The sequence below is a fragment of the Nelusetta ayraudi genome, unplaced genomic scaffold (genome assembly GCF_046127955.1).
Source record: "Nelusetta ayraudi isolate G7.1 ecotype Tasmania unplaced genomic scaffold, CSIRO-AGI_Nayr_v1 ptg000042l, whole genome shotgun sequence".
In the NCBI taxonomy this organism is placed as follows: Eukaryota; Metazoa; Chordata; class Actinopteri; order Tetraodontiformes; family Monacanthidae; genus Nelusetta; species Nelusetta ayraudi.
Window position 1 is genome coordinate 4,382,031 of NW_027466092.1, and position 15,727 is coordinate 4,397,757.

General features: G+C 45.0%; 1 protein-coding gene across 5 annotated transcripts in view; it reads right to left on the reverse strand.

Annotated features, from left to right (window-relative positions):
• Positions 1 to 12,789: 12,789 nt before the first annotated feature.
• spag9b (sperm associated antigen 9b) overlaps positions 12,790 to 15,727 on the reverse strand; it is a 38,064-nt gene continuing 35,126 nt past the window's right edge. For all 5 annotated transcript variants that reach the window (XM_076033765.1, XM_076033764.1, XM_076033766.1 and 2 more), the window contains one exon: positions 12,790 to 15,467. In XM_076033765.1, coding sequence (XP_075889880.1) covers positions 15,349 to 15,467 — 119 coding nt within the window. In that variant the 3' untranslated portion in view covers positions 12,790 to 15,348. The remainder of the gene's footprint in view (positions 15,468 to 15,727) is intronic.

Sequence of the window (15,727 nt, forward strand, 5' to 3'; positions counted from 1 at the left end):
TCTATTCTATTCTCTATACTCCCCAACAGTGGACACTGGTTTAAAGTCAGCATGCAGCCTTCACTCCAACCAGCCGCTGAGAACAATAAGGTCAAAGAAGTATGTTTACGTAAGAGAGACGCTGTAAGGCTGCGCCAAAGGTCTTTGTTTAAGTTGAAGCATGTCAGGAACAGTTAGAATGCAGAATGTGACCTTGATCACACACTGAATCGGAATGGAAAAAAGTCAGACGGCAAAAGTAAAAGTTTGCTGCCAGACAGACTAGCTAAGGGGAAAGAATACTGTCCTTCAGGGCCAAATCAATCTCAAATAGAGCCGAGTCTTCACTCACAACAATGCACTTAATGCACATAAGAAGCTGGTGAGGCATCGCCAAAGAGAATGAGCTGTAGGCTGGAGGGTGAAAACTGGCCCCGGTATGTCTAAGTCTGGATTTGTGATTCATGTGTTGTGCCGTTAGTGATCATTTTATTCCAAAGTTCAAATTGCTCAGGCGTTTCACTTCACTAAATGTTGTATCTTCACTGAACATCCTGCAGTCACTGAACCAACTGGGCACTGAGTGAGTGGGAGTCCAAACACGAACGATAACCAGCCACTGAAATCAAGCACATTAAGTTCACGAATAATGACAAACTGTAGGTCAAAGGGAAAAACTTCGATAGCATTTTAAAAGAGAAACAATTGTCCAGATTTTGCCACGACACCTTAAAATTCAAAGTATTTAAACAAAGCATAATTGTGAAAGCGACCGTGCTTTCGCCACGGGATCTCCAGGAAATTAAATCATTTGGTGATCGAATCTGTTTCATTGTACTGGTCCAAGTTATTTAGTTCACAGTTCACAGGTTCCTGCTCTCTGTGGGGTCTCACCTCTCAGCTGTGGGGTCCTGAGACGGCCGTTTGTGTTTCACTTGTGAATCCAAGCAGTTCACGTAGGTGCAGCGAGTGCTGACAGCTGACGTAGCAAGCACACGGAGGACAAATTGTTTGACTGTTACCTCTAACAACAGGTAGAACTGTTCACAAATAAACCCAAAACCTGTGTCAATGTTAGCTCAACGCAACTGCCTTCTTTCTCTTTCCAAGAAAACCAGCAGGAATTGAAGAACCCATTGGACCAGTTCCACCAATAAAGTGCGTGCCTCTGTTGAGCCTAGAAACAATCCCCGGGGTAAGCCATCAAAAGTGACGCCTAGTTTGCATTGTGTGAAAAACAGGCTCGTGTCAAATAGGTTAGCGTCATGGTGTAGCAGCGTTAGCCTGTCAGACTTGCGTGGGGACGGGGTGAAATGGAAATCGACCAACTCAACACAACTTAAGTCATTCGTCCCCGAGGGGCCAACAGTTTTGCGACTAAAAAACACTGGGACGAGATGAGACGGAAACAAGAAAAGGTGAGACAAACAAGGAAAAAAAGACAAAAACAAACAATCTTCTCGCTAAATCTGAAATCACCTTTCGGACCTCACTAAGAGTGCGTTTCCAAACTGTTTTGTTTCGGTTTTTTTTACTTTCTGAAAGGTGAAACAAGCAAAAGAAGTGAAGGGTGGACTCTTGACTGGAGACACGTATTACTGCTGGCAAAGACAAAAAAAAAAAAAAAGCCCTGCACAAAACAGGACTTTCAACAAACTTTTTTTCAATCATGACTTCATGCGCTACTGGGAACGGTTCTTTTACTTATGATGGGAAACATTGACGGTTGAAGATACCAAAAACCAGTCCAGTTGCCTTTTACTTGGTTAATGACTTGACTTAATCTTCAAGACTTTCATGAGCTGGATGACATTGTCTTTTTCCTTGCAAGTGGTAATGAAATGCTCCTAACAGGTGCATAGCAGATAGCAGGTATTTATAGCCATTGAATAACTCATGGATCTGCTGATTACTGTTATCATCACTGTTGTTGTTGTTGTTGAAACAAAGAAATGCATGCAAGTCCTTGAAGAAGTTACATCGACTGAAGTCTCAACAAAAGCTACAAAAAAAAATAAAATTGCTTGCATCTCAGCTGGTGCCTTTTCATCACTGCTTGTTATGCTCCACTTCGATCAAACCACAAAAAAAATATTTATGGGACCTTGGCAATGGCACAGGAAGAAGAAGAAGAAGACTGCAGGGGGCTGTAATTTTTCCTTTCACTGTCAATAGCAGCGTCATGAGGAACTCACTGAACTGGCGCAGAGTCGGTTGCTACGATTTCTAAGAGCTCGTCGGCTTGTTTGATGAATCGGATGCAACGCCATCGACTGCCATCAACTGGACGGCAGGAGGCGCCGAGTGCGCTGTCACATGTTTCTCACCACTCATTCACAAGCACATGGTAATAAGTCCGAAAACTATCAGCCCAATTGCTGCTCCAAGGGGTCCAGAATATGATTTTCCAATCACCACTCGTGCGCATCTGAACAGACTGACGAACGCAAGATAAACTGCAGCTGCAGCTGCTGCTGCTGCTGCAAAGCGACTGTGTCATATTTTTGCATTCCATTGTTTGCAAATAATCATATTATATTATATTATATTATACTATATTAAATAGCATTGTATAGTACTACATAATACTTCAATTACCCTCAACCGTACTTGCCACTTTTGAATCTTTTTAACTTGTTTTTTTGTACGTTTGTAAAACTTATATTACACTGCCACTTGCCACTTGCACTCACAATCCCAACACAATCGTGTTGGATTTTTGCTCCACCAACATTTCGCTGCCATGTAACATGACATGTGACAACTGCAGAGGGATTTTTTTTTGTTGTTGTTGTTGCTTTCTTCTTTTTTTTTTTTTTTTCAAAAAATGAAGCCTCACTGGCTGCTGGGGGGGCGGGGGGAGTCTTGAAACTGGACGGCAGCTCACCCCGAAACCACCTCACAGGCCCTAAATGATGGTTAAAAAGATAATCCCGATAAGTCCCATTATACACACACACACACACACGCACACACACACACACAGCCTCACGTTCTCCATTCCCGGGTCTATACTGTCCTTCACAGACTCTCCATCCCTCTCATGAATGTTTGATGTTGCTGCCAGCTGCTCTCTAAGTGTGAGGGCGGCACGTGTTCCAGCTCACAAAACACAGGCCCCGGCATTGTTTTCCCCCCCTCAGCAGACTAAAACGACAGCAGCAGCAGCAGCGACAGCAGCGGCAGCGGCAGCAGCGGCAGCGGCAGCAGCGGCAGCAGCAGCACACGTGGCAAAGAAAGCACTTCAGAAAAGGTGTTTAAATTAGCTGGGATAGCAAGGCGGCGTCCAATGACAGTGCTGCTGCTGTTGCTGTTGCTGCTGTTGTTGTGGTTTTGCGCGCACACACACACACACACACACACACACACACACACACACACACACACACACACACACACACACACACACACACACACACAGGCGTTGCTTTGGGTCCTACTGCAGCAAACAACAACTGCAGCAGCAGCGCCTCAGTCATTTCAGAAACCTCTCACGAATGAAGTGTGGGCAACTTTCCCCTCCTACACAAATCACCCCGACTGCGTTTCTGCGCACAGACGTTTCATTTTCCTTCTCCTCCTCCGTTGTGCTGCCAAGCGAAGAGAAGCGTCCTCAATCATTGGTTTCTGGCCAGCTGTTTGCCATAAGCTGAAGACGTTTGGGACGCAAACATTTATGACTTTGGACAGCGAGTTCGTATGTTGTAGAAGTAGGGACGACATTTATTGTCTTCGTACCTTGCACAGGCTTGATGGGAGATTCCACCTTCGCCAACACCCTGAAGATTGAGGCGGAGAGCCGCGAGTCTTCAGGGTGTCGTCACAGCAACAATCTGGGGAGCATCCAGGGCCACTGCCTGCCTCCCTTATAATGCAAATGACGAGGCATGGATTCAGTCTGGTGGTCGGCCGGCGCACCGCCGATGCAGAGTGGCTGCCTAAAGGGCTGTGTGGAAATTGATAATAATTCTGAGGATGAAAAGGCCACACAATCCAAAGGGACGCTCAGTCAGATGTTGCAAGATTTCCAACCAGGAAGATTTAGGACGTGTCCATTTTCAGTCTTATTGAGTATTGAGAGTCAAAGTTGAGTGTTCATGTCTTTAACTGAATTCATCCAAACTGCAAATGGTGTATTTCCTCAACAGCGTGGCAGTGATGAGCTGTTCAATAAAAAGATTCAAAAGCGTATTGCAAAAACTGTTATGGTAAATCCCTGTTTTCTGCCCCGTTATCGGTTCATGAAACAGTCATTTATTTACTCCTTGTAACTTTATCTAACTAAAAATAACCGTTATACTTGATCCCTTTAAATGATACACCTGCGTGTTCTAGTGTGCACACAAACTTCTCGAACCCCTGGCTGACGCGTGGCAGCATGGATTTAGGTGGGGGTGTTTTTGGTTTCTTTGTTTGTTCTTCATCCTTCCAAATTCCCTTTCTCCTCACACAGCCCTCAGTGTCACATGTCCACGACGTCTCCAGTGATCCTCCTCCCCTCCGACTGCGGCCGGGCACCACGCAGACAGAACTGGGTCATGTGGAACCCGAGGCCAGCGGCTCCCATTACTTTACCTCCAGAGTCAGGAGCTCAAGGCCTTCAGTGGGACTCAAACATCTGAGTGTGACTCTATCCATCAGCGTCAGCGGTTGCCACTCCGAACCAACAGAGCGGCTAAAATAAATGATGAGTTTTGGACTCCCATCATGGGTCAATACCACACTTCTTTCTTTTTTTTTACAACTGACTGCATGGTGTCTCGGAGTGCTGGTCCGAGCTCACTTTGTTTGTTCTGGGGGTGAATGCTCGGTTAAAAACTTCTGATAGGCTCTCACAATAGTTTTTACGCTTTGCTTTTATTGCAAATATAATCGAATTTCAGGAACATCCGGCTCTTTTCTACCTCCTTTAAATTTATGAGAATGAATTCAATATAAAAGAGAGTGGAATGACTTGAATAAGATGTGTTCATTTAACCTGGCAAGGCCAATGAAATTTCACAAATGAATCATCCTACTTGGCAGAATAGGCTAACACCAATTGGCAAATTACAGTCAGAGAAATAAAAATATAGAGACTAAAATGATGGTTAACCTCCGTGATATTTCACTCAATGGCAGCGATACCAGCCAAACCGTTGTCGCCCAGCTCTCCTGCTGCTCTGAATAAGGTGCAACAGTCGAATCTGCAACACCATGTTAGTATTTTATAGTACCAAGAGTGTTTTTTAACCGCACTGCTCTTATTTTTCGTACTAGCATGAAGCATTGCAATGGTTAGGGACACAAATATTTATGTATTCATGGGTGTCACTATGGAGATTTCGCTACATAAACGTAAGTAACCTTTCAATCAATATGATCAAAATGGTGATATGGCAGCCTTACTGCCTTTATGGCGGCATTGAGAGAGAGTCCAGCAACTCTGCTGCTTGCCTTAACGGAGCCTCAGCAAACACGTACTGCGTGCTCCAACATTTCACCACTAGATGTCATAGTTTTGCACTGCATCTACGCCACAACAAACCAGCTTCCCGGACGTCCTCAAAGGCCTCCAGCGCAACGAAGGAGTTTTGTTTTGCTACCCTGTAAAAGCTACGTGCATGCTATGCTATCATTAGCATCCAGGTCACACATTCCAAGAGAAGAGCACAATGCCCACTATTTGTTGTTGACTGATCGGCCAGTAAACAAGGTGCAGGAGAACGATGCACACAGGTGAGTGGACGTCACAACTTTCTTATATGGCAAAGTTTGTTTTCCTCAGTTCTAATAAGCTGAAGGTGCAAGAGTCAGAAACGTTTAGTGGACATTCATGGATAAAAGATAAAAGCGTTAATGAGGGTTGAGGTGCATACAAAAAAAAGTATACATATGTATATGGAGAGATGATAATTATGTCTTCTGATAGACTGAAAATATGCAAGTCACTTACCACAAATTCATATTAAAAGTATTAAAATGTTGCCAGTGGTTCTCTATGGATCAGATACATAATGGGTATTACACACACACACACACACACACACACACACACACACACACACACACACACACTTAATAAAGGACTGGGTGACTAAACTAAACTAAGGCACTAAACGACTGTGGGGTTCTTACTGCAATCTGCTGCATTTCCCAATCAGGTTCAGTACGTACACAAGCCATCACCATGACCAAGCAACACACATTACTGTAATACAGTGTATATACAGTGTTCAATGAATTAGCTTATATTTATTAACCTCACTAGTGTGTTCAGCTCATAATAATTCTGTCATAAATCCTTAAAGGGGAGAGAGCTGGGCAAGAAGAAATGCTCTCTCTCACACACACACACACACACACACAGACGCACACATGCACGCACACAATGAAAAACACATATTTGTGTTAGGTCGGGGAAGATTCTGTCTCTAAAGTTTGTGGGGCTGAAGTGAAGAGAGACATCGTGTCTTCTTCTTGTCTGTCTCAGCTTCCAAGGCAGCAGTGCTCCCTGCAGGCTGCCGCTGCACCTCAGAGTGAAGGCAAGGAGCATCAAATCCTCTCAGTGCAGTTTCAGGGAGGCTCTGTGGTTGCAAACAAAGCAGCACTGCTAACCTGGCAGACGCACAGCTTCCTCAATCTGATGGGTTTAGTTCATGTATTCATATAGTGTATGAATATACTGTATATATGAGCATGTAAGAGCTAATAGAAAGCATCTATGAAAGAGAGGCCAACTTAAATGCAGTCTGTCCGCTTCCTGATGTCACCTCTCTGTAACCCCTCGCTGTAAAGCACCAGGTGTTTGCCTAAATCTTGCCAAAGGCAGTCAGGAACAAATGTATTTCTCAGAGAACAGCCCTCAGTGTTGCTGTTTGTTCTCTTTAATGGTGAAAACGCCTTCAGTTCTTTCACAGGGTTTGCAGTCACTTCCCATTTCCCTTCTCCGTCTTCTTCAGGACCTTTAAAGGGCAGAGTGGCTCTTTCCGTCTGCTTTTGTCACAACAAAGAAACTGACTGGCTGTGGAATACTAAGAGCAACTTTAAAAAAAATAAATAAATAAATAAAGATTTGGATGGGAGGTTCTGAATGGATGAGCAGATTACATAATTGATCCAGCCGCACTGAGAGCTGAAGAAAGAAACGCACATCTTTCTGTATTTCTTTTTTTTCCCTCAACCCTAAACTATCAAGGGCATTCTTTCCAGGCGGCTGCACCTGCTCCGACCAGTCAGCCTCCTCGGCTGCCTGCGTCTTGCAAGGGTGCACGGCGCCAGAGGACAGATCAGCGGACAGGTCAACAGCGGCGGCGTTCTGGGTTCAGCGAGCGGCCGCATTAGTGACTCGGCGCTGAACCCCAAGTCAGCCCGAGGAGCGGAAGGAGCGGAAGGTTCTGGTACATCCGCCCGTCCTGCCTCGACGGCCGGCGCTGCACCAAGAAGCACTGAAGGTCTGCTTGTGTTTGACCCGCGGGTGACGTAACTTTCAAGCGCAGTTGAGTTCTCAGTTTCCCCCAGGAGGACGGAGCCCGACGAGGTGACTGTCACGCTTTTAATGTGGCTGAAATTAAAGGACACCAGAAGCAGCGGAGGCCTGTTCTTCGCTGGGCAAGCGGGAGCGAGGCCACCGTCGCTCGGCCGTCATCATCATCAGATTCAGTGGCGGGCTGTGAATTTCACGTCTAGGCCCTCAGTGACGTTGTACTTTGTCCTCAAACCATCAAAACTGCCAGAACTCAAAAATATACGGTGATTTTGAGACATTAGTGGGCGAGGTTTTAGTAAGTCCAGTAGAAGTACATTATGTGAGCTTCAACAAGTTTGTCCAGTAACCTGCGCATTGTCACTGTTTCGTATAAGACTCCAACAAAATGACAAGGCAAGAAATAAAAGTAAACAGATTATTTTCATTCGCTTTTGGAGAGTATGCAACGGCAAAGCAATTATGAATTGCAGACGATTTGGCAATTTAGCTTCTCCTCCTTCCAACATCGGATCTCTGGCGTTAGTTAAGCCTATCAGGTTCTCACGAGTGCTTGTCCAATCACAAGGCGTAACGCCAGCTAGCAGACTTGAGATCTGACTGGCTATTGCAACTGACGGTGCTCCATTCACTTACGGCCAACAGGAGCCTGCAATGTTGATTCTGAAGACTTCAGGCAGATTTCATAGAACCGGCCAACAACAAGCTTAGCTGAAATATGATTGGATAAAATCTCTACCGTAATATACAACAATGGGAGCAACGCAACCAAGTGGATAATATGACGTGGAGAAAACAGACTATGGATAGTAACTTTATAATCATACTTACGGGGGGAAAAGGTAACTTTTCTGAGTGTGTTGCTGGGCATGACGGCCGCCACTGATCAGATTACATTTCAGTCCCGCAGAGGGGCGGCACCATGGGGGCCAAGCAGAGGGCCAGGAGCTGCATGCAGCAGGAGGAAAGTCGGAAAGAGGAGCAAGAGGGCAGCGTAGGAGTGAGTGTGTGTGTGTGTGTGTGTGTGTGTGTGTGTGTGTGTGTGTGTGTGTGTGTGTGTGTGTGTGTGTGTGTGTGTGTGTGTGTCTCCAGGCAGTGCGAGATCCCGTCTGTCCCCTGTGTGTTTGGGAGGTCAGAGTGACTCATCTCACCCTGTGGCTCTGCTTCTAAAAATTCAGAATTCATCTCTTTCTATTTCCCCGCTCTCTCATACGTCCACTGCAGCGAACAGGACGTCAGTGCATGACTGCAAGTGTTTCGTACGTGACTTTTTTTTTGTGTGTGTGGTCTGGGAACCAAAGATGACGGAGAGTGAGGGGGACAGGCAGAGAGCGGAGCAGCAGCAGCAGCAGCAGCAGCAGCAGCAGCAGCAGCGAGGGCAGAGGGGCTCGGGCTCATTCATCCTGACAGTGTTCATGGCACCAGACGGCTGATCTAAAAGACAGAGGGAGGACAGTTGGCACCCACCGAGCAGCATCATCTCCTCCATGTGACTGCTCGTCGGGGTTTCCATGAAAACGACACTGCGTGGCTCGAAGGGACGAGGTATCAAGTGCTTTAAAGGGGCAGTGTCAATGCTCTTCGATGTTTCCTCTTCCACAACAGCAGTTCGGCTTTACCGCAGTGTTCTGCCGCAGTACCGTGGACGACCTGCGGGCTGTGGGTAGACCTGCAACCCTGTAGCCTATCGTTTGGTTGCAAAAGGATAAAAAAAAAAATAAATGACTGGTTGTCAATACGGAGAGGTTGCCATATTTCCGCAGCTGGTTGGCAGTCGTTGGGGCACAAACTGCCCTCAACCTCCAATCATGGCCCATCTCAGGTTTCACCTGTGCATCCAAATATGGAATCTTCTTTCAAACAACAAACTGGAAACTCAACACCACGGTTAGGCGAATGACTCGTGTTAGAAAAGATGAGATGTCAAAGTGGCTGTGGTAAAATAGGTAGTCTCACGCACCGACACAAATGGAGAGATAAACAGCCCTTTGTTGATGCTGCAGAAAAGTGGGACCTCACATCATTTAGAGAAAACCATAGAGAGGCTGACAAAGTGGAAAAAGGAACTGGCGCTGAGTGTGAAAACCGTGATGGGAAATGATGAGACATTTTGTTTGTGTGTGTGTGTATGTGTGTGTATAAACTATGAGTGGGACTCCAGCTGTGTGTTTATCCAGCATCAGGGAAGATTGCGTGCAGCCAGCTGAGATGACAGAGCAGTCGAGACCTGCGATGAGTCGCGGCGGCTCCAGACGCTCGGGCTGCACGAGCACCCGTTGAAAGACGTGCGCTGTTCCTCCCGCGGAGCCTGCGAGTCGTCGTTGTCGTCATTGTTGTTGTTGTTGTTGTTGTTGTTGTTGTTGTGATTCAGTAGACGCCCAGCAGCAAATCTGTCTGGGAGGGTTGGTGGAGTCGGGGGTGAACCTCTGTGAGCAGCAGTTTGCCTCCTCGAGGTGGAAAATGTGGCGTGCAGCAGAATCAGCATCCACCTCATTAAACCGCTGCAACCTTCTGCGTATATAAATATCCAAGAGTGCGCTTGCTTGCACACACGCACGCACACACACATACAACCATACACACGGCCTTGTTTGATATTGTGGTCTTTGCAGGGTTGTTGTTTTTTGTTGTTTTTTTTTTTCCAGCAGCTGATTGTTATTGTAACAAAACATATGGGCTGATATTTAGTAGGTCATCTCACCTGAAGCATCCCGGGCAGCAGCTTCCTCAACAGGAACAAGAGGTTATGGTTGTTGTGGGACCTACACCCTTCCCCCCCACCCCCAACCCTGGACCCACCATCTGCCCCTCTTACATAAGCGCAGAGCAGACAGGAGGGCCTTCTGGCGCAGCACAAAGAGTACAAATGATCTTGCCAAGTGTTAATAAGGATGAAAGTTGTAAAAGAAAATCTATAAAGGATGAACTATATGCCCCCCGCCCCCCCTCACCCTCCACCCCTCTACAAGAGCTGTGATTTGTGGAAACATGAGCTTCCCAGCGGTGCAGATTGCGCTCTTCAAAGAATCTGCTCAGCTCGTCTCAAAGTAAGTGAGGCGCAAACTTATCGGAGGTTCTAAAAATGGACACACGGCACATTGGCTGAATGCTAAAACAAAAGCTATGCACGATTTTCATTCATTCATTTTCTATACCCACCTTCTTCTGCAGTCAGGGTCATCCCAGTTTACCTCACATGCATGTCTTTGGGCTGTGGTAGGACACTGGAGAACCAGGAGAGAACCCAGACTCCAGACAGGCCAAGAAACTGAACCTTCATGTGACGTCTAAAATACGACTGTGAAAACGCAATGATTGCAAATGCAATTACTAATCTTACATGAGAATAAAATATTCACACATCAGTTGATCAGTCAGAATTGAAACTGTTTACAGAGTTTGTAGACAACGAGCTAAATATGCTAACTGAATGAGGTTCATTGTGTCTTCATGAGGTAAATATTATCATTAGCGTTTTTCTTTTCGAAAAGACATATGACCTTGAAGAAGACAGAGGCTACTGTCGAAACATGTAAATGTACAAAAATAACATCTCAAAACAGTTGTGTCTGTTATGACAGAAAAATGCTAATAAGGGATACATTTATTGTTTTTTTAGGATTGTTTTATTTATTTATTTATTTAAATAGCTGCTCCATTGGAGTTTTGGAAAATAAAAAAACAAAAACAGGAAAATAAGTAAAACATGGGACCATTGAAACACTATCTAACTTTACAGAGTAACTGTTTACTACCTGTATTCATTTAAGCTAACACTCAACTGGCTAACTGCTGTGCATGCTTTGTCCCTTTTCAAAAACACAGAAGTTCTACGCGGCTCAGTTTTAGCAGAAAGCTAAACTCCACTATGCTATTTTCTGAAGAGCACTGACCTGCTCATTTTGCTTCAGAGTTGGTGTCAGGTATATAAGCAAGGTATATACACAGATCTGCAGAGAGATGTTCACCTGGATACATCAGAAGCACTGTGTAAAGATGTAAACAGGGATTTCTTTGAATTTTCACGCATATCAGTCTTTCATATTTCACCAGCGTCACCTGCAGGCTGCATGCATGGAGAGAAGGATCTACAATTTGTTTTTGTAAGACACTGGCCGTATGTTCTCGAGCCAGAATACATACTTACTCATTCTTCACTCACACTGGCTATTTGAATCAACTAATGCTAACTGGTCATACGCAATTCTTGAAGTCTTCGGTTAAGGCAGCAGAGTCACTGCGTACAGTGCACTGCTTCATGTATCTATGACACAGCATCCTAACGTATATTATGGACTGTGATCCATGACAGGCAGTTGTGCAGAGTTTCATCCACCTCACAGCTCAGCTGAGCACCAGTTCAGCCCCACTCACTAAAACGATCACTCACTCACCAGGCAGGGCGTAACTTGCAGACCAATCCTAGAGAGGAGAGGAGAGGGGAGGGGAGGGTTGCTGCTGCTTCGCTGGGGAAACATATGTACAGCGTAGTTAAAGGACGCCACCTAGTGCTGCTGCAGAAAGATGAGCTGCCTGCCACGGACAGTTCATGATATTCAGGAGGAAGTTATGTCATAAATACATAGGGCCATTGCACAACAGATTACGCCATAGATGTATGACTCTCGAGCATCAGGTCTGGCCCTGCCTTTAGAGTGGAAGATCAGTTCAGGTCAGGTTTCACTTCATACTAGAACTGATGCTTTGTTGGTCTTTACATGGGTTTGAAAGGGGACAAAAACCGAGGCAACCACACAGAGCAAAACACCTGGCTGGGAGCGTCGTCGGTAACCTTGGTGAGGTACCAGTCCTCTTTGTGACATCGCAAAGGGTTGATGTCCAAAACTGTGTGTTTAAGCAGGCAGTTTTAGCAAAGTTTAGCGAGCAAAAGCAAGGACTTGCAATGTTGAAAGATTCTGGTTAAGTGGACGTTGCAAAAAATAATTGACCTTTAAAATGCGTTAAGACGGCTTGAACCGTAATAGACATACAGAATTAAAGTTTATACTTCTTAAATTTGATTTAGTAGAAGATTACCAAGTCATGGAGAACGATACCATGAATCTAATCTTACCGTTACCAAAGCAAAATAATACAAAGCACTGAGTGCGAGTGTGGGCTGACATTCAGTTGAATCTCTTATTTATTTACTGGAGTTACGGTGCTGCAAGGTCCACGTCTCAAATGTTTGTGTTTTTTTTTAAAGGGAAGAGAGAAAGAGCGAAAGGATAGAAGAAAAAAAAAACAACAACAAACCTTTTAGATGTTGTGGGCATCCTTCAAATCTCCAAGTAGCACTGACTCACTTCTTATATGGAAAAATAAACTTTACAAGGACACAGAACTTGCCCACAAAGGTCGATTTTAATTGACTGTTAAAAAACAAAAAAACAAAACAAGTAAGGCTAGAGACGCTGCGGGAGCACACGGTGACGGTGGTACTGCCGAGTGGGAAGAGACGAGGTCCCTGCCAACTCCATGACAGGCCGAGGAGGCCGTCCCTCATCGTGCCGCCGTGGGATGAAGCACGATGACTCAATGCAACCTGATTTTCTTCCTCCTTGCATTCGAGCCGCGGATAAAAGTGACAAAAGATCAGCGAAAGCCCCCCCCACTCGTCCTCAGTCCCCTCGTGTCCCCTCGCAGACATTGTGCATAGCTGAATCTGATTAACCCCAACGCAACTCGCGTACATCATTTCCACAGCCGTTGTCAGAACAACAAGCCCGACGCCCATTTTGCCTCTTCATACATATAGTCATTTATATCCAATGTACAAAGTTACATTCTGAATTGCAAAAAGGCTCAATCATTGAAAAATAAATACTGCAATGGCTAAACATTTCTCTCCTCTCCTCAAGAGAAGACACAAAGGCACACACACACACACACACACACACACACACACACACACACACACACACACACACACACACACACACACACACACACACACACACACACACACACACACACACCCATTCACATGCACACACACGCATACTGAGGACACTCCCTCTGATACTGTTTGAAATTGAAACAAAGAGATCAAAGTAGAACACACCAGTGCAGTGTACTGGTACACAGAGGCCTGAAATCGTCTTAAAGTACAGTCCAATCAACTTGTTGTGCGCCAAGTTTAAATAATAAAGAATAAAAGACATGAAATAATAACATAGGTCTTAAAACATTTTCTGACATTTTGTTGTAGTTTTTGGGAGAAATATGGGAGAAGTATTGCTGGAGGTTCAGAACAAACACGGTTGCCAAGGACAGAACGGAGGCCACAGCAGCGCAGCTCGAGCGAAAAGCATCAGAGCGGAAATGTCACCACAGAGATTGGAAGTTACGTCATCCTCACCGAGGCTGATAGTTTTATCTCCGCACACCAAGTCCGGCATTCTCTCGTCTCTCGCACCCCAAAAATATTTCAATTTCCAATTATGAAAGTCTAAAAATATATCTCATCTATACACCAGGATTTCTGTTAGAAAAACATTGCGTCTTATCTACATGGAGGCAGAGCCTGACACGCTACTCAGAGGTGCCCTTTTTCCTGCGTGTGTTAGGCACCTACTTTGTTTAGCATGGGGAACCATCTGTCGAGAACTGTGTGTTTTTTTTTTTCCTTTGGTAGCAAACATAACATTCTTTTAAGAAAATAAAAAACACTTTTGCTGCACTTGAAATGCAAAGGAGAGAGTCTTCCTTTCGACCTCTGTAACCGACGCCACTATTTCAAAGGCTCTTTACAGAATGTTAATATTTCCTAATGGCAAGTTTTGAAGGTGGGATTTACGGCTGATTGTTACCATCCTGTTCAGGTCAAGTCAATGAACAACTTACATCTTGCATTGACCCGGGCCATGATGTATTTAACCATGCAGACGCTGCCACCGACAACTGGTTCAGGCGTGCTGAGGAATTAAAGGCCCAATGCGAAACATCCAGAAACAATCTCATCAAAACTGATTTTTTTTTTTTTTTTCTTGATTGGAGTCAGTGAAATAACAAAATAATGAAATAAAGAAACTGCAACTTGTCCAGTGTGAAAACCCGCCTTCGCCCGAGGACAGCTGGGATCGGCTCCAGCGACACCTAACAACTGCAATTAAATCTTCACACTGGGCCTTTAATTTTTTTGGCCTTGAATCAAAATGCTAATGGTGCCAAGCTGCTTGCAGGGCTCGTAACAAGAGGGTTTTAAATATGGTTCGGATGATTTATGGAGTCTTCGAGAATTCTGGGAATGGGGCCACGGGAACTTTTTCTATTCTTCAGGAACTTTGATGGCTTCGCGATGGGAATATTAAGTTGTAACATGTTTCGAAAGCCTTAATATCCTCCAATATCCCAATAGCCTTGATAGAACATCATTGAAATTTCTTTGCATAAAATCAAAGGCCAAGTTCAAATAGGATAACATGGAAGATGATGTGGAATTATTGCCCTGGGTTAAGATTATTAGAAGAATACCGGGAGATGATTCGTTCTTCCACTATTTGAGACCCTTCAGAGGGCTGGAGAAAATGTAAATGTATTTGCTGCGTTGATATGACAAAAAAAAAAGCTTAACCTCACATAATACTAAAAGAGGAAAAGGCAGAATTTGTTTCAAATCCATTAAAATAAAAATATATATATTTTTTTAAAAGTTACAGTTACATGCAGTTTTGCGCCAATCCGGTTTGCAAAGCTCCACCTAAGTGCTCAGAGCAACTGTCGCTTGTTTACTCTTTACTGTTCAGGTCTGAGGAAGAAGAAAGTGCAGGTTGGACTGCGGGCTGCGGGAGGGGCGGAGCCAACTGCTGGCTGGCCACGCCCCCTGCAGCACAGTCGGGGGAAGGGGAGAGAGAGAGAGAAAAAAAAGGCAATTTGGGCCTCAGCGGTCCTGAGGTCAGAGTTTAGTTGTGGGCGGCCTGCAGCTGCCAGACGATGAGGTGGCTGCGCTCGGCTTTGGCCAGGAAGGGCTGCAGCTTCATGGGGCCGTCCTCGCCCTCCTCCCCCTCGCCGTCCTCGTCACCTGCAGACAGAGAGACACGCAGGCCGTGGTCACACCTGCATCTACTGGAGACGTTATGGAAATGATGGTTCCCTTCCAGGACTAATACTTTCTGTATGGGCAGCTGCAAAAACAGTCCACTGTTACACATTGAAGTCTATTTAAATGCTATGATCATTTGAGGTATAATTAAACAATAATATTTATTTATACACATCTATTATTTCTGTGCTGCAGTCTTCACGTGGCCCTGCTCATCAGAGCATCCATTCAATACATAC